The sequence below is a fragment of the Eurypyga helias genome, unplaced genomic scaffold (assembly GCF_000690775.1).
Source record: "Eurypyga helias isolate BGI_N326 unplaced genomic scaffold, ASM69077v1 scaffold6768, whole genome shotgun sequence".
In the NCBI taxonomy this organism is placed as follows: domain Eukaryota; kingdom Metazoa; phylum Chordata; class Aves; order Eurypygiformes; family Eurypygidae; genus Eurypyga; species Eurypyga helias.
The window spans coordinates 31,302-53,403 of record NW_010266182.1 but is presented as its reverse complement, the minus strand read 5'-3'; the positions used below and the strand labels follow the sequence as shown (position 1 = coordinate 53,403).

General features: G+C 39.1%; 1 protein-coding gene across 1 annotated transcript in view; it reads left to right on the top strand.

Moving 5' to 3' along the window:
- Positions 1 to 1,023: 1,023 nt before the first annotated feature.
- Positions 1,024 to 22,102, top strand: part of LOC104513575 (ATP-binding cassette sub-family C member 8-like) — a gene marked incomplete at both ends in the record, with an annotated part of 50,696 nt that continues 29,617 nt past the window's right edge. Inside the window, 7 exons of the mRNA XM_010156978.1 lie at positions 1,024 to 1,165; positions 3,832 to 3,953; positions 7,501 to 7,667; positions 9,877 to 10,119; positions 11,000 to 11,188; positions 16,778 to 16,942; positions 18,933 to 19,088. Coding sequence (XP_010155280.1) covers positions 1,024 to 1,165; positions 3,832 to 3,953; positions 7,501 to 7,667; positions 9,877 to 10,119; positions 11,000 to 11,188; positions 16,778 to 16,942; positions 18,933 to 19,088 — 1,184 coding nt within the window. The remainder of the gene's footprint in view (positions 1,166 to 3,831; positions 3,954 to 7,500; positions 7,668 to 9,876; positions 10,120 to 10,999; positions 11,189 to 16,777; positions 16,943 to 18,932; positions 19,089 to 22,102) is intronic.

Sequence of the window (22,102 nt, the reverse complement as noted above, 5' to 3'; positions counted from 1 at the left end):
CGGGGCGCGGTGCAGGCTGCGGGATGCTGCGGGCAGCGGTGCCCGCTTCTCTCAGCCGGGGGCTCCCTGCGGGTGAACCCCCGTTGTGCAAGGGCTGGTTGGATGCTGGAGGAGGCTGCAGGATCTGCCCGCAGGTTTTGACCAGCAGCGCGGGAAGCAAAAATAAATGTGCTATTAAAAACCAAAACACCTGGCAAATACGTCTTACGTTACCAAATAATATTCCCTGCAATTACTGAAGGGCTACAACCCTCCTCATTACTGGTAATGACTAGGAGGGCTGCCCGGCTGCTGTAACTCTTGCCATATCTGCAGCGGATGTTATTTGATAACATAAAACTGGGGTTACCAGTAGGTGGCCCGGTGGTTTAACACATGCGGCTGTTACCGCTTTGAGTACCATTCTGCTCAGCCTGCTCGGTCCTCTAGATAGCCACTGCACGAGCTGCGCGATTTCACGCTCTCTTCTGTCGGTGATAACAGCTCCGGTGCTGAAATAACAGCACAACTGTTAAAATGGGGTCAGCTGAAGGACTGCTTAGGGTAATCTGTGTTTTATCTGGCTTTTCTCAGTATTGCCAGTTTTTGCCTATCTCAAGAGAATGAGTTACTTTAAAAAAATGTAAGATAAGGGGTAAATTATTTAACTGAATGCGCTGGAGTGAAGAAAAAACATTGTATGCCATAGGGTCTGTGCGTATTTGTCAAAATGCTCATTTGTTATTCATTTTAACTGTTAATTTATTTGAAAAGTGTTTAATGCCTGTACTTACTTGATAGTCAGTAGCTAGAAGTATAGGAATTTAAAGCTGTGTTGTATCCGCATTGTTGATTTTTACGTCGTATGACGTGAAGCAGTGAGAGCACGGTTCTGAAAGTACTCCAGTACATCTGTGTTTATCAACATAGTTGTGTCACCTTCGGTGCACTAGTTCGTTACGTATTTGCTCTCCTGTGTGTAGGAGCTTTGTGTGTCACTCTTCTTGTTAAGAAAGCTCTTTATAATTTTCTTTTCCTGTTTAGGATGGGGAAGTCAGAGTTCGAAAGTACATATACATCATAGCACATGGCTTCATTTTCCCGGCCACAACTTACGCTGGATACTGACTTTTATCCTCTTGTTTGTGCTGGTGTGTGAAATTGCAGAGGGCATAGTTTCTGATGGGTAAGTGTGAGCCTACCTTCTCCTGATAGCACCTGGGCATTTTAAAGGTTTCAGGGTAGGTATTTTCTCCCTGTCTAAATTCTCATCTAAGCCATATTCCTTGTGGTTATAATCTATGTTCTTGGTGATTAACCTACCAACCTCGTATCAGAAATTCCACAGACCTTGCCAAGTTATGTACACACACACAATTGACCTTAATCATGTTTAGTTCAGCTTAATGACACTGTCTTTCCAAAGAGCAATCATAGATAAATTCTAACAATTCAAGCAGATGGTGACATTTTTGTGTTATGTTTTATGTCCAAGGACCCAGTCCCACAGCCTTTACTCAGGCAGAACTCCCATGTGTACAGCAGGTCATACAATTCCCCTGCAAAATTAGTCCTGTTCATCTTAATAAAAGGAATGGATCTACAGGGCTTTATCTCACACCCCACAGAGTTTCTTCTGATGTTTGTACAGAACATCTGATTTGTCACCTCACAGAGCAGCTCGCATTATATGAGCATGATACTTCATCTATTATTCGACTTAGAATGTCTTTAAACAATAATCTGTGGGGAAAATTCTAAGTGAAACAAGTGATACAGGAGAGTGATTTATCAGGAAAAAAAGCTAATGTGGTATAACAATGACTGTAATTATCTTTGTCTGAAGAAAGGTCTGATTTTCATAACTATTATGAATTTGCAACCCAAGGATTATGAAGTGGAAGCTCCTCATTAAATAGAACAAAACCTCTCTCTTTAGCCATCTATATAACAACTATCCACCAACCGGTGTGAAAGGCACTGCAGCATTCTGCTGTAGCAGCTGATATCATCATCATTATTATTATAACTTCTCTTAAACCTACATAAATAGGATGTTTCTCAGTGCCAGCTTTTTTAAAAATGAATTTTTCTCATGCTTTTTCAGAGGTATCAGGGTGTGGGATGCTCAGAGCAAAATCTCTTGCTTTGAGTTTTCTGTTTTATTTTGCCCTTTAGCAATCCCTCTTACTATGTTTATTTGCTGTTTAACTTGACTCAGAATGCTGCTCTTAAGTAATAAGTGTCACCTGATGAGAATTAAAGCTCCTAGCTATACTGGGGGAGTGCCAACGCACAGTCATGCCTCCCAAGCACTCAGCAGGCTAGCAAGCACTCTAGTGAATAAAAGCAGATTTTGAGATTCACCATCTTTCTAAGACCAAATTGGAGCATGCTGGTAAGTCCTTTTGGCAGCAATTTGGTGCCAAAGGCTTTGGCACCTCAGCAGTAGATGCAGCTTAATGGAGATATGGTTATATAGGGGAATTCCAGCAACTTCTCTCTGTGAAATATTTAAAAAGAACCTCCCACTCCTGCAGCGTTACCTACTGAAGCTTAGGCTGGCTGAAGAAATCTGTTCCTCTTCCTTGTTTTTCCTTGCTGAGAATTCAGTCCTGATGTACAAAAACCCATGGCATTACTAGGAAATCAGAGACTGGAGAATCTTTTCTCATTTTGCTGTATACACATACAACTCATTGTCAACAGGAGTTGTTTATGCCACAGGTGGACAGCATGGCTCCAGCCAGCTCTGCAGAGTTTTCCACAATATCCATTTGAAGAAGGGCTTTCCTTGCCCAGTACGGGTGTAGGAAGTGGTCCTCCTGAGCTCCTATGGGTGTGTTGGACATTTGGGATGTTCTGCTCTCAGGCACGTGACATCCTGTGATGACCTCCAGCTCCCTGATAGCACAGCCCCTTTTGTCTCTTCAGATGACACAAAGGTAGCTTTTGCTGCAGCAAGGACAAATCTAGAGATGCTAATGTATTTTTCATGAGGTTCAGAGGACAAGGTGTGAATTTCTGAGTGTTCGTGTCCCAAAGACTTCCTCTTGGTGCCTCTGCGGGAGTTGGTTGGGAGGCAGATGAAATTGGACCTCTTGAGAGCACAGGACACTCCATTACCTTTGTGAAAGAAAGGGAAGGGGAGAAGGAGAAGATGGCAAGTAGGAGGAGGGAGGTGGGAAAACATGATTCTACCCACCTCTGCATAAACTAACAACATTGCCCAGCAATTCCCATATTCCCAAAGGGCTGTAGTTGGCTGGACCCCCTCTGCTGCTACCTGAAGCAAAGTGTCAGGAGAGTTTTGCTTTATAGGGCAAAATGTAAGGGTATGTGACTCTCTTGTAGGTTTTGTTTGTTGGCTTGCAGTTGCTGAAAACAGAGCTCACTAACTCCCATGCTGTGGTGCTGTTCCTTCTCCCAAACTGGAAACAGAAGATGAAACATTTCCACAAAAGGTTTCTGTAGGAAATCTTAAACTGCGCTGTCAGTTGGTCTTATCTACATATTTTGATGGGCAGCTCCCAGACTAGTTTAGCTTAAATTAACTCTTCTCATTTTGGAGCTGAGCTGTTCATCCTAATTTAAACAATGTTCCAATTGATTTCAGGAGGAAATAGGAGCACACGCATTTCATTTTCAGCATAGGGGAGGAATCTGAAATCTGAATATGAGATAGAGGAGCATAAATGCAGTTGAAAAGCTGAGAGCTTTACATCCATAACTCATTCTAGAAAATCCTACATCAGGGCTGGGTACAGGACACAACCCATAAATTAAAAGGGAAACATTTAATTAGCTGAGAGGATGTGATTTTAATAGATGTTAACTTTTTTTCCTTTTAAGGGTTTCAGAATCGCGCCATTTACACCTGTACATGCCGGCTGGGATGGCATTCTTGGCGGCCATCACATCGGTTGTCTATTACCATAATATCGAAACATCCAATTTCCCGAAGTTGTTAATAGGTACGTCTCTCAACTCACCAGACCTGGCAATGTGATTGTCGTGCTGTGTGTCTGTTCGTTCTGTGACAGGTCATTGTGGTCTCGGTTCTAGCTTGTTTGGGTAAGGCTACACCTATAATCTGGCCTGCTGGTAGCCACTGTCAGACTCAGTTCTGAGTTTGCCTGGAACAGGGTATTGTTATCAACGCTGTTTTCAACTCCTAATAGCATTCTCTATGGTGTTCTCGAGGATCCAGTGGGCCAAGAGGTTCTCTAGAAAAAATTAGGTTTCTGGGAAGAGTAACACATCAAACTCCTAACTCTGAAAGTGATCCAAATGCCCCTGCTCATCGCCATGGTGCATTGAAGCCTGTTGCAAGATTGCAGCCATCTTTGTGTGTGTGGTCTGTTGAAATATGCGAGGAGTCAAGGGAATTTAATAACATCACTGACTGTCAGTATGGCCATGGACGTATTGCTTTGCCTGCTTGTCCTTGCTTCGTATTCCTAAGACTCCCTTTGTAAACTTCTTTGGAAACTTCTTTTGTTTCCAAACTTCCCTTTGTAAACTTCTTTTGGATGTGGCTTTGAGCAACCTGGTCTAGTGCAAGGTGTCCCTGCCCATGGCAGGGGGGTTGGAACTAGATGATCTTCAAGGTCCCTTCCAACCCTAACTATTCTATGATTCTATGATTCTTTAAGACCTTTTACATGGAAAATGCTATGTATAAGAAATACCTGGTACACCATATGTTTTCCTCAAGATTGTAAATAAGCTGTAGCTAGTTATAGAGAATCAATTACTGCTGACAATCATGCAGTCGGTGGCATGTTCTCTACTGTTCAAGTAGATTGCAGACTGTGGTTGTCTACGTGTTTAGTCATCCTGTTAGCTGGTATTTCTTTGGTGGTCCTGTCTCATCAAATTCTGTTTGAGCTGGTTTTCTGTATTAATATATCCTGCTAGAGTTTGTCTTGTGTCATTGTAGCACTGTGTATCAAAGTTCTGTTCCAGCTTTTCTCAGGTGGTAAATCCTAACAGCTGGATTTGAGAAAGCTTTTAAGTATTAAAGGTTATTTTGAACAGCATGTTGTGGTAAGCAAGTATCCTCTTCTGCAGAAGGAGCTTGTAACCCCTCTTTAAAAAAAAAAAAAAAAGTCATTACTCTTCAAAAACTTCAGATTTCTCCAGCCTTGGCAACCTTTATGACTTCTTATTTGGACTGCTTTTCTTCTTTCTCTTAAGTACTATCTTTTTTTGTCTTTTATGACCAAGTAGGGTCATTTACTTTTTTAATAAGTCAACACAGTCTGTTAAATGCCTTCTCACAGGACTAGATGTTATGTCTCAGGAAAGTATTGCTAACCTGTTAACATCACCTGTGGAAAGCAAGCAATGATTTTCTTGGGTGGGTGGTTGTTGTTGTTGTTATTTCAGATATATAATGCAGCATTTAATGGTCTTGTGTTGTTACCACATTGCTGCTGTTAAATCACTGAGAAGGGTAGCACAAATTTACAGCTGGTAGTTGATTACCCGTATTTGCATAATCCCTTCTGTGCAGAGATTTTTCTGTTATGATAAATTTGTTCAGTATTTAGCATGCTGATGCTGGATAAGCTCTGGACAATATTTGAATAATAAACAGTTATACCAGTGAATACCAACACTTAAATAAGTGGTAAAGCAATCAAGAAAATGAAAGCACGTCTCTGGTCTGATCACTAGGCAGTTCAGGCCAGTGGAAGTTCTTGGTCATAATTTCTAGAAACTCTCAGCCAGTATGCCCTCACCAGCCAGATGATACAAACACAGCTTAAAAGAGCGAGCCATAACTATATTTTCCAAGGAGCCTTATCTCGAGGGGCTTGTGAACATCCACCAGATTAGATTATATACACTTGTATTCAAATGTGAGAAGCTAAATAAGTTCAAATGCTTCTAGGAGGTATGACAGTGGGAGGTCAGTTATCACCTGAGAATGTTGCGTTTGGCACTTTCTACTACTACTTAGGCAAAGATAATTGAATGTTCTAATAAAATAAAACAGTCATTTAAAAGAGGTGGTATTGACTCCTACTTAAATCCTAAATAGGAGAATGGCTCTGCTGGTTCTTATTTCTTCTTCCAAGAGCTCTGCATAGATACCAGTTGGGTTGGTTGGTTTTTTCAGGTGTCTGCGGGTGCAGATTATCAGTGTGCAATGTTTGTGTAGGTCCTATTTGCTCTGAGAAGGATGTGTTCTCAGCCTATTTTAAGAGGAATCAGGCAAAACACAAAGATTAACAGATAAAGGTGGTTAGGAGTAGAACAACGTGAAATTAATGCTTGGATTGAGATTTTAGTCAGGCATATTGCAAATAAGAAAGAATAGTGCCTCAAAGGTAGGTAACAGTATGAAGCAGGATGAGGAGATTAGATTTGATGCAGTATAATTTGGGAAGATGGTAGGAAGCTTCACATAAGAAGACTGTAGTTTTAGGAGAGGAATTCTGTGAGTATGTCTCTCAAATCCTCTCTGCAACTGTCTCAGCCACTAAAATACAGTGCTGAAATACCTGACCTCTTGGTGCTTTTTTCTTACGAACTGGCCTATTAATTTCAGAGCAAGACAGACTCTCTTGGCAAATGTCCTAATGCCCAATGCTCCTGTACTGTCCTCGTTTAAAGGAGAGTTTTGAAATTGCTTTCCGTAGAAGCAGGATGGGCAGCCCCCCTCTGGTGTTGCAGCAAGACACTCAGAAAACCTCTCCATGTTTCCTTGGCAGTTAGAGTGCATTCCAGCTGTTGCACCATGGAAGATACAGAGGCAATAAAAGATTCTTGTGAATGAACATAACCCTAGAAGGTTAAGAATGGGGAACGGGAGCTGGTTTATGGTATGGTGAATGATATGGAGCGTGTTTTCAAATCACCAGAGCTTACGGCAGGGATTATTTATCTATAACTGACACTAGCACTTTTAGACTGGAAGTTCGGTTGAGCTCTAAAAAGTTAAAGTTGTGTCCTACAAATGTCAGAACATCCTTCCTTGAAGAGCCTGTGTACCTGCATTATAAATGATATATATGGAATTTGTGTTTTGCTGTATGGAATAGAACAGCAGCAGTTTGGAGAAAATATTTTAATATGTTCCTGCATACATCCCAGAGATCTGTGGGGATGTTTGAGACTGATTTTCCTTCAAGACAAATTAATTGCAGTCTTGTAGCATTCACCAAATTTGAAGAGCATCAATCACAGCCACTTTCACTTGTGAGGCAGCTCCCTCTCCTGAACTCATCTTGTGGATGCATGTTTATAACAGATGGAAATTTCCTTCAGCAGACTGCACTTTGTGGAATTTTCCAAATATTACTACATCTAATAGGAAAGGAATTTGGAACTAATGTTATCTTAATATTTTTATTTTTGTGGAATTGAATTAAGCTTCTCTTTTGACATGAGAAACGCCACTCTCTAGTTTTATATATTCTTGCTGCATTCCTTCTGAATGAACATTTAACACTGCTGTTGTGTATTTTTGCAGCTGTAGAGCTGATTAACTTTTCTTTGTTGTCCCCACAGCATTACTCTTCTACTGGACTTTAGCTTTCATAACTAAAACGATCAAGTTTGTAAAGTTCTGCGATAATGGGGTTGGATTTTCTCAGCTTCGGTTTTGCCTCACAGGACTCCTGGTTGTTCTATATGGAATGCTACTAGCTGTAGAAATCAATGTCATCAGGGTGAGGGTAAGTTAGTATGAAAAGCCTCCTTCTGTGTTTTGGTGTTTCTTTTGGTTGGTTGATTGGTTTTTATTTATTCCTCTTTCTGGGTACTTTCTCTGAAATGTACTTCTAAAGGAGAGAGAAAAATCCACTTAATATTAGAAATGTATTTGAGAGTCAAAGGTTAACCCAACTTTATTAGGCCAGAAGAATCTATACTTTTTAAAAAATGGCAGACTCCATACACAACTTTATTAGGCCAGATGAATCCATAATTTAAAAAAAATGGCAGACTCCATTGTAGTTAAATTAGGATGAATTTCATCTGTTCAATTTTGTTTTAAAAATGTCTACTATGATTCAGAGTTTCAAATATCAAAACAAGTATTTCGGATGCAAGGATGGACTGGGCAAAAGGAATTGTCTGCTCTATCAGAGAATATCTTAGACACACAACTAAAAACTCTCATTTTCCAGGAGACAATCACAACAAGTTATTTATTGGGAAACTGCGGTTGCTACCTAGTCTCCCAGCTATATTTTTTTTTCTCCCTCTGTGGTGTCTGCAATCATAATCCAAACTGGGAGATGGCTTTGGAGACTGCTATCCATACTGCTAGGCAAATAAATGCTAAAGTTCTTCCCTTCACCTATTCCTCATTTAACTGTGTACACAAACTTAGTCTCAGGAAGGAACGAAACTTTTCCATGTGAATTATCTGGCTGCTTCCCTCACACCAGTGTGTGAATTCTTTCCAGTAACGCATTCAGTGATGTGAATTGCATCTATCACATACTTGTTCTTTTGTGATTTTCTGCAGGGATTTTGTGTGTATGTTTATTTGTTAACTTAGGACAAAAATATGTCGAAAAGCAGACTTTTCAGTAACATATATGAAGGAAAGAGAAATAAAAACCTTACTACTGGATGTTCTGTATTTGTCTCATAAATGAAAAAGAGCAGCTTGGCTTGTGGAAAAAGTGAAATTCAAATATGATATTGGAGACGCTTATAAACCTCCTCATAATAGAACTGCATAATTAAGTGAGATTCAATCACTGTGGAATTACAGGCCACAAGGAAGAATAAAAAATGGTCACTGACTATTGTCATCCTTTTTAATGATCTGTTTGTTTGGATTTGATTGTTAAAAGATGTCACTTATTTATAAAATTAATCAGCAGCAGTATGGATTTTTTACTGCCTGTTGTGTCTGTAGCAGAGTTTGGAGGTCCAAGCTTGTTGCTGCAGCTCCTGAAGGAAGGTACTGGGATGTGTGGAGAGCTGGCCACTGCTGAGGAGAAAGAGGGCAAGGAAGGGGGGGCAAATAAAAATAAGGGGTGAGGCCTCTGTGCAGCAGAAACAGCAGACATTTGCCTTACCCTTTTTCTCCTGCCTTCCCCCATCTTCTTCCAGAAGACAAAAGATTGACTTGTTTGACTTTCAATCCCAACTGTATCTTCTCCTTTCCTTCCGTTGTTCTTCTGAATGGCCTTTCCCAACCCTATCACTATTTTTTCTAGGATTGTGAATTACTTCTCCAACTATGGTTGGAGAAAAGATAGCAGTGAAGCATGTCCTGAAATCCTACTAAGATTAATAGGATATAGGTATGAGTAGAGATTGAATGAGTATGTTGATTGAGTACTTTTCAGAGAGGAAAGGTATATTTTTAAGAGGCTTGGCTTCTCATTCCCAAAAATCAGTGATGTCTGAAAAAGGTTTTATCTTGACAACAATAAATCATCAGCAGTCTAACCTTGCTCTTTCTATGTTTAGGCCAATGAAAACATTTGTTAGTGCCACATGCACTCTAGTTCAGTGGTTTCCCAGACCCGTTCAGGACAGCAGAGGTAGATCCATGTTCTGAGCTAACTCAGTGGGAGGCCGTATGTACGACCTTGAACCACTGCGATAGCCTCAGGGCTGTGCCTAAGCTAGTATGTCCCATGTTGTGCTGTCGAACTCAGAGCGAGAGGCTGGGACTGGGCTATTTGAAATGTGAGTGGTTTGCGGTTTTTTACAAGTATGCAAATTGGTATCCCATAAACAAATTGTAGTGAAAGTTTAGGCTGATTTTCCTCAGTACTAAGAAAACTGTATCCCTTGAGTGCTTTTGAGAGAACAAGACTGATTCATTGATGATCTGCTGTGTCCTTTATCTGTTATCTATTCTTCATGGACTTTTCTATGCATTTTGTGTGATTCTTTTGGTATTTTTCTGAATTTCAGAGGTATGTTTTCTTCAAAACTCCTAAAGAAGTTAAACCTCCTGAGGATCTCCAGGACCTGGGCGTTCGATTCCTACAGCCGTTTGTGAATCTGTTATCCAAAGGAACGTACTGGTGGATGAATACATTCATCAAGACCGCCCATAAAAAACCAATAGACCTGAAAACCATAGGCAAGCTTCCCATTGCTATGAGAGCTCTGACCAATTACATTCGCCTTAATGAGGCCTTTGAAGCACAGAAGGTATGCAAAGCATGGAATTATGTCCATCTCGTTACTCAGTGGTTATAGTTTTCTTTACTTTCTATGCTGTGAGCATGATATAAAATTACATAAACAGACATGATGCGAATGAAATATCCATTAGCACAGCTTTCCATATGCAAAGAAATCACATACTCAACTGTACCTTGTAGAAATAATGAAATTTCTCTACCTAAACATGCATATAAAATACTTTACTGGTTAAATGCATGCAAAGTATATATGGCTTCTATTTTGATGTGGAAAGTCATTATGGATTGTATTCACTGAACCCCATTGTCATTCTTCCCAGTAAGACCATGGAACCATTCAGTCGCAGAGTCAGTATTTATGAGGCCTCACAGGACTTTTTTTTTTTTTTTTTCCCCTGATGTTATTTCAGTTACAGTTTGTGTATAGGAGTATTCAGGGCTGAAACCACCTTAGCTCAAATTCTGCTTGACTCCCTGGTGGGACCTGAGTGTATTCAGGATTTTAAGAGAAGTGTTTTGCATTCTGCCTAAAAACAGTCTAAGTTTTGTGTCTCTGTGTTCACAGGAACACAAAACCTGTAAGTTCCCTCCCTCTTTTTATCTTTCTCACCAGGTAAGCAACAAACAACACACTTATCTGATCCTTATTAAGGATAGGAGAGAAATGATGGTTCTTTGTGTGACAGGGATGGGGGGTACAAATTATTGCGTTGTTCTGATTTTTTAAAACCAAATGAAACAATAATTGTAGTTCCAGTGCTTTTCTAGCTCAGAGATTGCAGCTGGTTGTCAATGAAATAAAGGAGAGGTAAAACCACTAATTTATCAGAGCTGAGTTTAATACATAACATAATCCTTTTTTTTTTTTTTTTTTTAATTCTGAACAGAACAAAAGGTCATCATCTCCACAAGGCTCCAGATCAATTTGGCGTGCTCTCTGCTGTGCTTTTGGAAGACCCTTACTTCTCAGTAGTACATTCCGTATTCTGGCTGACTTGCTTGGATTTGCTGGTCCGCTCTGCATCTCTGGGATTGTTCACAATGTCGGAAAAGGAAACAACACCATCCGCCCACAGGTACAGTCAAAATGTCACAAAAACATAGAGGAACCAAAAAAAGTAATGCTATGGTTATGTATTATTTGGCCTCAGTAAAGAAAGTGTGACTCTGCAACCTATTTGTGAATGCTACAAATGACGGTGTGTATGTACTGCCCATTATCCACATTTATACCTGGATGGGGAGGAAAATGTGTTGTCCACATCTCTAGTCAGGCTTGCATTCTGGAAAATAACCTCATTCAAGATAATGGTGAAGCATATCCAGAATCTCAGTAGTATCAGGAGGATTTTAGGTACAGTCTTAAGTAGAGATTGAATCAAATATGTGACTGAGTGCTTTTCAGAAAGGAAAAAGTGTATTTTTAACAGGCTTGGCTTTTCATTTCCAGAAATGAGTGATGTCTACAGAGGATTAAACCTGGCTTCTGTCATTGCAATAAAATGCTGAATAATTTAGCTGTGACAAAGAATTTCTACTAGTGTCTTTGGGGAGGTTGGTTTTAAAGATGGACTGAAACATATTTTTAAAGAATGCTACGTAAATGAGTGTTCCCCAAGAAGAAACAGACAGACTTCTTGATCAACTAAAAAAAAAAAAGGAAATACTTAGGAAGCATTTTCTCAGTGTAAAGTGAGGTCACTTAGGCTGGATTTCTGTGAGAAAGCTCAGTTTATTATTTCAACTCACTTACTGTTTGATATAAGACTTTATCTCCGAAGTCTGTTGACACTAATGGAAATACACTCATTTACTCAAGTACACTTTGGATTAGGTCCACTGTACGTACTGAAATACATCAGATGCATTGCAGAAAATTGAACAAAAGCCTCAGACTGAAATTAATTGTTTATCCATTTTGCAATCCTTATCCTAATATTTGGAAACTTAATATAGCAGGTAGTTTCAATGGAAACCAGTTAAAGCAGGAAATTAAAAAATACCCAAGACTATAGGGCTAACTTTCTATTCAAACCATCTGCAGAGACTCGTGTGTTCAGGAAAACTCCCACATGTATGCACACACCTAGCCAACTGGGTCTACTTTGGAAAAAATATACCAGCTCTACCGCTAGGAATGCTATATCCTTACTTGTAATTAGTCAATAAAGGAGAACCTCGCCTTATTAATTGTTTGCTTCTGAGAGCTACATAGATGTGGGAAACGAGCCTTCTATGACACTGTCTTATGAAAGCAAAGATAAGGGGGAGGGGGAAACAATGTGTGTCTGATGTGCTACGGAATTTGAGGGCACTGGAAAGTATTTCCATACAGTGGGATGGAATCAGACGAGCCAAGTAAGCTGTGAGTACAGCAGGGAGTCTTTTACCCCTCCCTTAAAGTGACATTTCTTCATTATAAAGAGTTGTGGACATGTAATGAGTCAACTGTATCTTTCAAAAAGAAATTCTGTTTGTGAAACTGAAAGAAATTATATAAATCCTAAGATATAATATTTGCTCTATTCTTCAGGCCCCTTGTGACAGTTATAAACTGCCGTGGAGCTGAAACTCTTGAGGTCACGTGGGTGTCACAGGCAGAAAAAATAACTGCTTTAGTTAGTGCCACAGTTAGTCAGAGCACGACAGAGCCTTAAATCCCATCACGCTCTTCATGTTTATTTATAACTCCAGTATCAATATTTATGGCCACCCCAGAATGTTCTTATGACATGAATTTCCCTGAGTGTTAATCATTTCACACTGACGAGGACACTGACAGAATGATAACCTTTAGGTTCTGCTGGTAGCATCTTCCACATTGCAGTGTTAGGATTAGCAGTTCCACTAGCAGGACCATCTGCTGACATAACACATTCAAATGTTACACCAAACCTACGGGCTCATTATTTTAAAAGCTCTAGAAGTCATAGGTGTAGCAAAAGACCCAGTATTGACATTTAAGTCTGTGTGAGTCTAGGGTCTTTAAGAATTTAAATAGTGACCTTTGGAGCCTACTGGCACTTTTTAAAAGTGGTATTATCCTGCAGTTGTCTGGAAGGTGGGACAGTGAATATCCTCAAAGCCCTTTCTGAAAATAAAACATCAAACAAGGTTATTTGCCTTAAATGTAAAAGATTCAGTAGATGTCAGCCTGCAGGAAACACAAAGAAATAACTGACCAAGTGTAGTTAGACAACTGTTGTAGTTTAAAAATACAGATTCTCAGTGACTTTGTAAACCATAATGACCTGATAATGCATGTGAAACTTGGCAAATATTTAACTGCTTTCGCCGTGTGTGATGTTTATGTACATATGTTTGTCCTCCTTTTCTCTCAAATTGAGAACTAGAAAAAATGATGAGACTATTCATTGCACTTTTCCTCCTTCTTTATCCTTCAGTGTTGGTGAGAATCAACACTGAACCAAAATCTCATTGCTAGAAAAGCATGATTTCTCAAAATATGGTTGTGTAAAAAATGGTGTTGTTTTACATACAGTAAAAAGTGGTGTTAGCTGCAGTGATTAGCAGTATTAGCCAGATGTATATGTAGGACAGCACTGAAACACTGCTGTTACTGCCTTTGATATAACACATCACAGTCTGTAACCTTCATGGTTAGCCTTTCTCTTTGCCCTCATGTTAGTATTTTGGACAATCATGATCTCCCAGTGTCACAGACTTTTATGTCATTCTAGCTTTGCCTTCATAGGAAGCTTCTTTTAGTTTTTAACGTGTTACGGAGATGCCACTTTTTCCTGGATGACCCTGTGTTGAAATAAAAAGAAATACCAGTGAAGAACTGCTAAAATAATAGCTGACCTGAGAAAGGGTAACTCAGAGGAAAGATTCTCACTGTTGCAAGTCAGCAAGATATATCTGAGATGAAAACATCACAAATTTAAATGATCCCGGTTTTCCCCAAATGTGCTTATTCTTTTTTTTTTTCTCAAAAAAACCACCAAGTCTTGCAGTTATATACTGTTTCACATTCCATTTTTTATCTAAGTATATGTATATACTGCACAGGAAACAATCAGTGGCTCTTAAACTTGCACAGTTAAGCACCAGGGGCAGTTCTTCCACCTTACATGTTCCTGACGCTTTGTGCTTGTGACCATAAATATTAAGGAGTCTGAAAGATAAATTGGATGCATCTAATTGGTCACAGACTTGGGCAATTCGTGCATTTCTCTTGTCTTTTCTGCTGTCAAGGCCTTACAGGTAGCATGGGAGAGACTTCATTGTACTTGTAATTTTCCAGATTAAAAACCCCATCTTCTAAAGCTTCTAGGCAAAATGTAGAGCCTTGAGTCTTTCTTCTTATTTTTCAGTGGTACAGCAAGAATAAATTTACAACCACAGTTACATCTGCAAGGGTCAATGGCAAGTTAACTTGATTTGAAAAGCTGAACTTGTAAGGCTGTAAATAATCTAGAAGAGAAACGCAGTTGTACTGCACCATAGCTTTTTGTAGTATCTAATGCTGCTGGAGCCTATTTGAATTACTATGGAATAACTAATCATTTAGGGCTTCAAAACCCTTTAAGGTACAGATAACTAAATTGTAGTTAAACAACTCTTTATCTGAACATAATTGCTGACATGTACCATAATTGTGCAGTGCGTGGCACTTGATATAGATTTAAAGGAACATGTATGCCCAGTGATGGCTTGCATTCTATTGATTTGACTTTGAAGACTCCATATGCTTGAACACTTTCTCAGGGGGCTTCTCTGAGGAGTGATTCCCAAAACGCTTCTAGGAGGTTCAGTAGCCCTGCAGACTGCAGAAATAGTTACATGCATCAAATCTGGTTGAAGTCAAAGTACCTAGCTGAATTGAAAAATATTATCATCTGACAATTTACCTTTGAGAGCAAGAAGTAAGTTATTGAATAAAATAGTTTTTATTCCCTGTTTTCGAAGCATGAAAATCAGCACTGTTGAGTGTCACTGATTGAAATTTTCAATCTGTGACACTCAACAGTGTCACAGGGACTCAACTGTCCTTATAAGTTCTTGAACTGTATACTTACATAAAAGTAGTATATGACTATCAAAATGCCTCCTTATGGAAATAAGGAACAATCGTATGAGCAAAGATTGACAGGAATGGAATCCTAATTACTTGATTTCCTTTGTGTCCAGCCTTGGTCTGAATCTCAGTAGCTTCTAACAAATACCACTTAAATGGAAAAAGGGAGTAAATCTAAGAAATCCACACAAGTCTGACTGTGTTGCACAGTAGACTAAAGTCTCTGATGGCCTTAAACTATTAGTTTGGTCCATGTTTGAAGAGTCAACCACAATTTATTTGTAAGTGATCAGATGAGGAGAATGACTCTTTGTTGCTGATGAATGACCTCCCAGGCACCTCCACACATGGTTAAACTGCTGTGGGGACAGAGACATTACCTTCTTCTCATGAGAAGGAATATTGCTGTGCAAGGTGAGAGGCACTGTGACAGGAAACTTGTACTGAATGTGTTTTGCTAAGCATGCACTCTTCTCATGGAGTAAAACAAAGGATCCTTTCAAAAACTGTTCTGCTCATTGTCTTGTTTGCAAAGGTCAGCAATACCCTACCGACGTGTCATGGTTTAGGCCCAGCCAGCTGCTCAGCACCACACGGTGGCTCGCTCACTCCTTCCTGGTAGGATCATGAGCAGAAAATACCAGGAAAGGCTCATGGGCTCAGACAAGGACAGGGAGGGATCACTCACCAACCAGACTTGATTGGGGAAGAAATCAATTTAATTAGTTACCAATCAGATCAGAGTAGGATAATGAGTAAACTGCAAGGTGCAAATCGGATATAATAAAATGTACAGTGGGAGTTTGTGAAATACAGTTTAAATGTACAGTAGTGTTGAAAATGTCAAGAAACTATGTAGACAAAAGAAACATGCTGAGCAAAGAATACAGCAGAAGTGTAAATGACAAGAAGCCGTCTGAGAGGGAACAGAGACCTCTTCCTAATTTTGCCTTTAATGGCAGTATAAGTCAGGAATCAAAGTTTTGAAGGAGCCAAGGGGAAAAAGAAGGCAGCAGAGACATTTTCATTTCAGAAGGCTTCCCAAAGTGAGCCAGCCTCTCAACTACTTGGGCACCAAAGGTGCCTGCTTGTTAAATATAATCTAGAATAAATGCACTGCTTTCCCAGTAAGCTATAGGCAGGCTTCAGAATGCATTTTGATCTCATGAACTTGCTAGGACCATAAATAAAAATGCTGAACAGCATGCTGCAAACCAAATTAATGTGCATAGTTCTAGGAGTTGGAAGGATGTGTTTTTGGCAAGTTGTGTGGAGGTCATTTCAGTGTTCAGTAACCTGAGATGCTAAAATAAGGAGACTAATTTATCTGAAAGGATATTAACTAGTCCTTTCTGACAATGGGCATTGCACATCTTTGGCAAATGACTGTATGGAGTTACTCAGTGTCCTAGAGTTTTGGAAGGATATCAGAAATCCTATAAATGTCATTCTGTATTTAAATAAAGCTTACTGAGTTGGCACACTATATGACTGTTGCCTTGAACTGATAAACTATGAAGTTTTGGATAAGGTTGGGAGCACTTTCAAAGTAATAAACTATGGTTATCTCTGCTTATTAATTATGAAAACCTGCTAATTAAATTAAACTTTCTTTTTTTTATAGACTAAAATTCTTGGTGTTTTCTTTATTTCATCTCAAGAGTTCCTGTCCAATGCTTATGTTTTGGCTGTACTCTTATTTTTTGCCCTTCTGTTGCAAAGGACGTTTCTCCAAGCATCGTACTATGTTGCTATTGAAACAGGAATCAACTTGAGAGGCGCAATACAGGTAGCCAATATATTATTAATTGACCTATTTTTATACAATCATATGTGTGTTTGTAAATATGAATTATAATTACAGTAGTTAAAGTGTGTCTCCTGGAATGTATTGGATGTAACCATTGCCATTAAAAACTGTGTTAGCTTAGACTTGCATTCTCTTTCCTCTGCATCTTATTGGATGATTTTATATAAACGTTTATTTGTAATATCTAATGCTATATTTCTTCTTACCTTTAAGCATAAATTTTCTGACAGTAAAACTGAACGTGACTTTTGAAAGAATTTAGATTCTGAACTAGAGCTCTGCCATCTCAAAGGTGTGTTTTTGTAACATTCCATGCAACAAATACAGCTTTAAAATGTCTTGTAAGTATAATTTGGACAAAAAGATAGGTTGTATTCCCAATGCAGGGAGTAGAGTCTTATGCTGTGGATCAGGCCACAAAATCTACCAGGCATTGCAGAATCTGTAATGACCAAACATAAGTAAGGTTGGTAAAACAGTGTCCATAATCATTGTATAAATGTGAACAGCAGATCAAAGCTTTATGTAGTATACAGAAATATGTGTCTGGAAATGCGGGAATTAGGTGTAAGATTACAACGTGCTATTGCCAAATGCACTGGGTGAAACCTACCCTCTGACAGCTTGAAAGCCAGCCTTCTAAGTTACGCTATTTATCCGGTGAGCTGCATAGATCCTTTGAGAGTCTGTGTGATAGATGGATGCTTTCAATAGCAGTGTAATTGTTTAATCCTCTTTTGATCTTACACTTGGAAGCATTTGTCTGTTGCCAGACTTCTGGATTCCGTCCATTGTATTTTCCCGTATTAGACTGAAGTAGAATTTGTAAAGAAATAAAAATTTCACCCAAAATACATAATAAAAAAGTTGCATGTCTTGTATCAAGTAGAAGAGCTGCAACTAGGATGGATCACAGCAAGTGTAAAAGAGAAATTGTTGGAAAACAGTGCTACATTAACTTCATTTAAGAAAAGGTTTGTGTTCTTTCCACTGGATATTACACAGAGGTACAGATAATGCCAATCGTCAAACCCTTCAAACTGGAAAATTTCTAGCCATCACTCTAAGCAGCAGAATCAGTGTTAATGGCAGTCCATGTGCCAGGATTTCTATGCAATTTTTTCCCCAAATTTTTCAATTTTCTTTAAACCTTTTCTCTCTCTTCCTTCCCTGTGTAAACCTGCACCTGTTCAACGTGCACTATGTGACTTTATGCTTCATGATGGACAGTTGGCACTTGATCCAAAGGCACTTACTGAATCAGGGTGCCTCCTGTCAGCTAAGTTTCATGACTGCAAAGCATCACTGTGTAGCCTTTTACCAAACCAGCTGGTAAAAGTACTCTTTCATTATTGTGTATTGAGCTATTTTTATACATGATCCCTGATTCTGCACTGGGGCAACTACTTGAGTGAGTACCGAATCGGACCTGTTACAATAGTTGTCTGTGACATAAACTTTGTAATGGGACTGAGCTCTCTAGGCCAATATATAGCAACATTCTCAGCCAGGGACATGGTTCTGAGGTTGGATGGACCTGTATCAATTGCCAGAGAAAAATAACAAGGATTATAATATATTGATTATGTTATATTGAATGTAACAATATATTATTTTATTGGCACTAGTTACAGCAAGGGAACTCCATGGAGAAGCGGGAGGTATAAATCATAGTCACTAATGTGGTTGTGGGGCATTTTGGGCAGTACAAGTGTCATTCTCTTACTGATCCGCAGGGATGCATAAGGGAGTGCGTAGATAACTGTTACATACCTAATTGCACTGTGTTCTTTTTGGGTGAACAGTAAGACAGGAGCTTAATATTTTTCATCATAACCTAGAATACAACACTTCAAGCTCTTCATTCAAGTTACTGCGAATGTTGGTTTCCCTCAGCACCTGTGTTTTAGATGGAGCTGGCAATCTTATTTTATTTCTATATGCTAACACCTTTTGATCTCTTTTCCAGACAAAAATATACAATAAAATTATGCAGCTTTCAACTTCTAACATGTCTATGGGAGAGATGACTGCAGGCCAGATCTGTAACTTGGTTGCCATAGACACAAATCAGCTGATGTGGTTCTTTTTCCTCTGCCCTAACCTTTGGGCTATGCCAGTACAGGTAAGGAGATTGACCGTGCTTTTGTTATTAATGTGCCTCAGTCTGTAGTGACTGATTGCTTATGGATTTTATGAAAGTAGACATATTAAAGAAGTTAAAGAATAACTTGAAATAAGATTTCGAACTATTAATATCTAGAACCATTCTGTGAACTGTATTTCACATCTGTGACAGGACTCTAGTTATTTGAGATTATTTTAGCATCTTGACTGCTGCCAAACATGCTTTGCATTTGTAACAAGAATTTATAGTGTGCAGCAGGTTATGTTATTCCAGTGCATTCATTTATTATATCAGGGGAGTTAACTGGAATGTATTGCAATCATTTGTCTTCTGAATGCCAGCAGAAGCAAGGGAAGTAGCAGTTTATTCAAAAATAAGGTCGCTTAGAGATGATCCGTTAAAACTGCTGCTGCCTCGTGGGTGACAAATTCTAGCATACAAAATTGCACAGCTTCATTTGTTATGTGGAATGGTTTTGCTACTTTATCCTCCCTGATCGCTTTGGTCTCCTGTTTCTAAATATCACTCTCATCCCTCCTTTCCCACATGCATGACACGGAGCAGATCACTGTTCTGGGTCACACTCGGTCACCTGGTGACTCCTGGTTCCGTGTCCTGTAGCCTTGTGTCATGACCAGTGAAATACAGCTGGGTCTTACTGAGTCTTTAAGGTGAGGAAACAGAGTCCCATCAGAAGGTACTTTCACGACTGATTTAAATTAATCTTAAGTCTGTTCCCTTACCAAAACAGGAGTTTGTATGTGGTGTCCAACATGGAAACACTATTTTTACCTCCTTCATTGTTACAGCTCTATAGATTGTGAACTGTGTCACATGAGCTTGTGGAGGTACTGAAAAACTGATCTGGTGAATCTCACTGGATGTCCATGTGATTAATTTAAATTTACACTAGTATGAGGATAGAATGGAAAAAGAGTTGTAGGAGGCTAGAGAATTCTCAGTACAATCTTGGATCGTTTTTCAAGGTTCATACTTACTGAAATGGTGGAAAAATGAAAATTTCTGTGGTTTGGAAGAGCTAGTACTTAAACAAAAGCATAGAAAACTCCTGCACTTCCATTTAGGATTTTCCTGAGAAAACTGACATTACTGCACATAGTTTCATCTGATAATGTTCTGCAATTCTTTCTGCTTTCTTCTGTCTGTTTTCTGCTTTCTCCTATCTAGGCGGTGGATTTTTATTGAGTGTGCATCAATGCTAAAAGTAAATGCAAACGAAGGAGGTGGCAGAGTTTAGGTTCACTCAGTATTTTCTAAATGTATCATTTAGTTTCAAAATCATGATGAAAACTCCATTGTGTTCATGTCACAAAGGTGGTCTGGTTCCAGCACTACACAGGGGCCGATTTGGCTGGTGTGGGAGGCAAACAGCTGCAAGTAATCGACCCAGCAGCTTTGCATTTTGGGTTGCCTGCTATTGCCCAAAAAAGAAATAATTTTCATGAGACTGTGTATGGACTGTAACTGGCAGATCATATTTCTATTGAGTTTTTAACATGGTTTTAGGAGTGTGGCTTAGGAGTTCCTGTGTCCATCAACATCTGATATGAGTGATTTTTCTTCTATGAGATGTTAAGCATACAGGAATATTACATTGAAAAACTAGGGATAGGGAAGAAAAGCCAGTCAATTCAGGTGATCATATGAATGTCCTTCAGAGAGTAAGGCGCTAGACTAATGGCTATCAGGAGATCTGGATTCTTTTCTGACAATAAAGATACGTATTATATTTGAGTGGATTTTATAGTTGTTCCTATCCAGAGTATTTTGAAGTGGGGAAAAAATCCCCAGTGATCAAAGAACATGTCCTAATACTGATTTCTAATTGCAAAAGGGAAGACAACTATAACGAAAAGAAACTGATATGAAATATGGCTACAGGTTGGCAGTTTGTTAGTAATAATTTGGATATCAAGGTGTATTTGTCCATTTACTGGAAGTACCCTGCAATAGGAAGCCAGTGATTGTATACTGCTAAAATGATATGCTGAAAGAGCTATGAGACATTAAGACAGGTCTATCCTTTTAGTGGTAATGTTTAGGGTCCAGTTATCCCCTAGGCTTAGTTTCCATTGTGTCTGTTAGCAAAACAGCCTATGTAAGAGGTACCAATTTCATGTACACTTTTTGTAAGACTACTCTGGCAGCTCAGAGTAGAGAGTGCTTTAGTGTAACTGAGAATTAAGCCAATTTCATTGTATATTCTGTAACAACATTTTGCTCTAATATACTAGAACTCGTGGACTCATAAATATTTCCTGACAGTCTTCTGAAAATATGATTATATTTGCACTGAATTTCACCCTGCAATGCTCCTCATCTGCTGAGGACAATCAGTGTCAAAGCACGCTCCTGTTTTGTGGATGGTGCACATACTGTAAGGCACAAGTCAATGAATCGCATTGGTTGCAAAGGTTTCTTCAAACACTTTTGCATCATTCATTCAATACCTTGTTTTAAGACGCAGTGAATGCAATTACTGGATGCTCTAGTGATGGCTAATAAAAAGTTTAACAGGCTTTGTTATTATTTAAAATAGGTTTTTAATTGTTTTGTCTTAACCTAACAATCAGCATTTCAGCATCTGCTGTGGATTTTGTAATAGCCATTCATAACCAGTTAGGTTTTCTATACAGTCCAGATAATTTGAGCCCCATCCTTCCTCTGACTGGAGTCAATAGGAGCTTTATCATTGCCTTAAGTTACTGTTTGAAGACCATTGAAATCCATGAAAAGACGCCCGGGCATGCCCATCAATTGAAAGATGCCCTCAGTAGGTTTGGCTCAAACCCTGGGAGCAAAATGAGGTCCTATAAAGGCTTTCTTCCCCACCCCCACCTCCATTTTATGAACACCCTTGTTTGATTTCATTGTGATTATTAAAAACTCCTGTATTCTCATATCTGGTTCATTGGCAGGCATAGCTTACAGTTGTAATGAAAGGGCATTTGTACCTTTCAAAACTGGCCACAAAACAGTTTCTGGCTGAA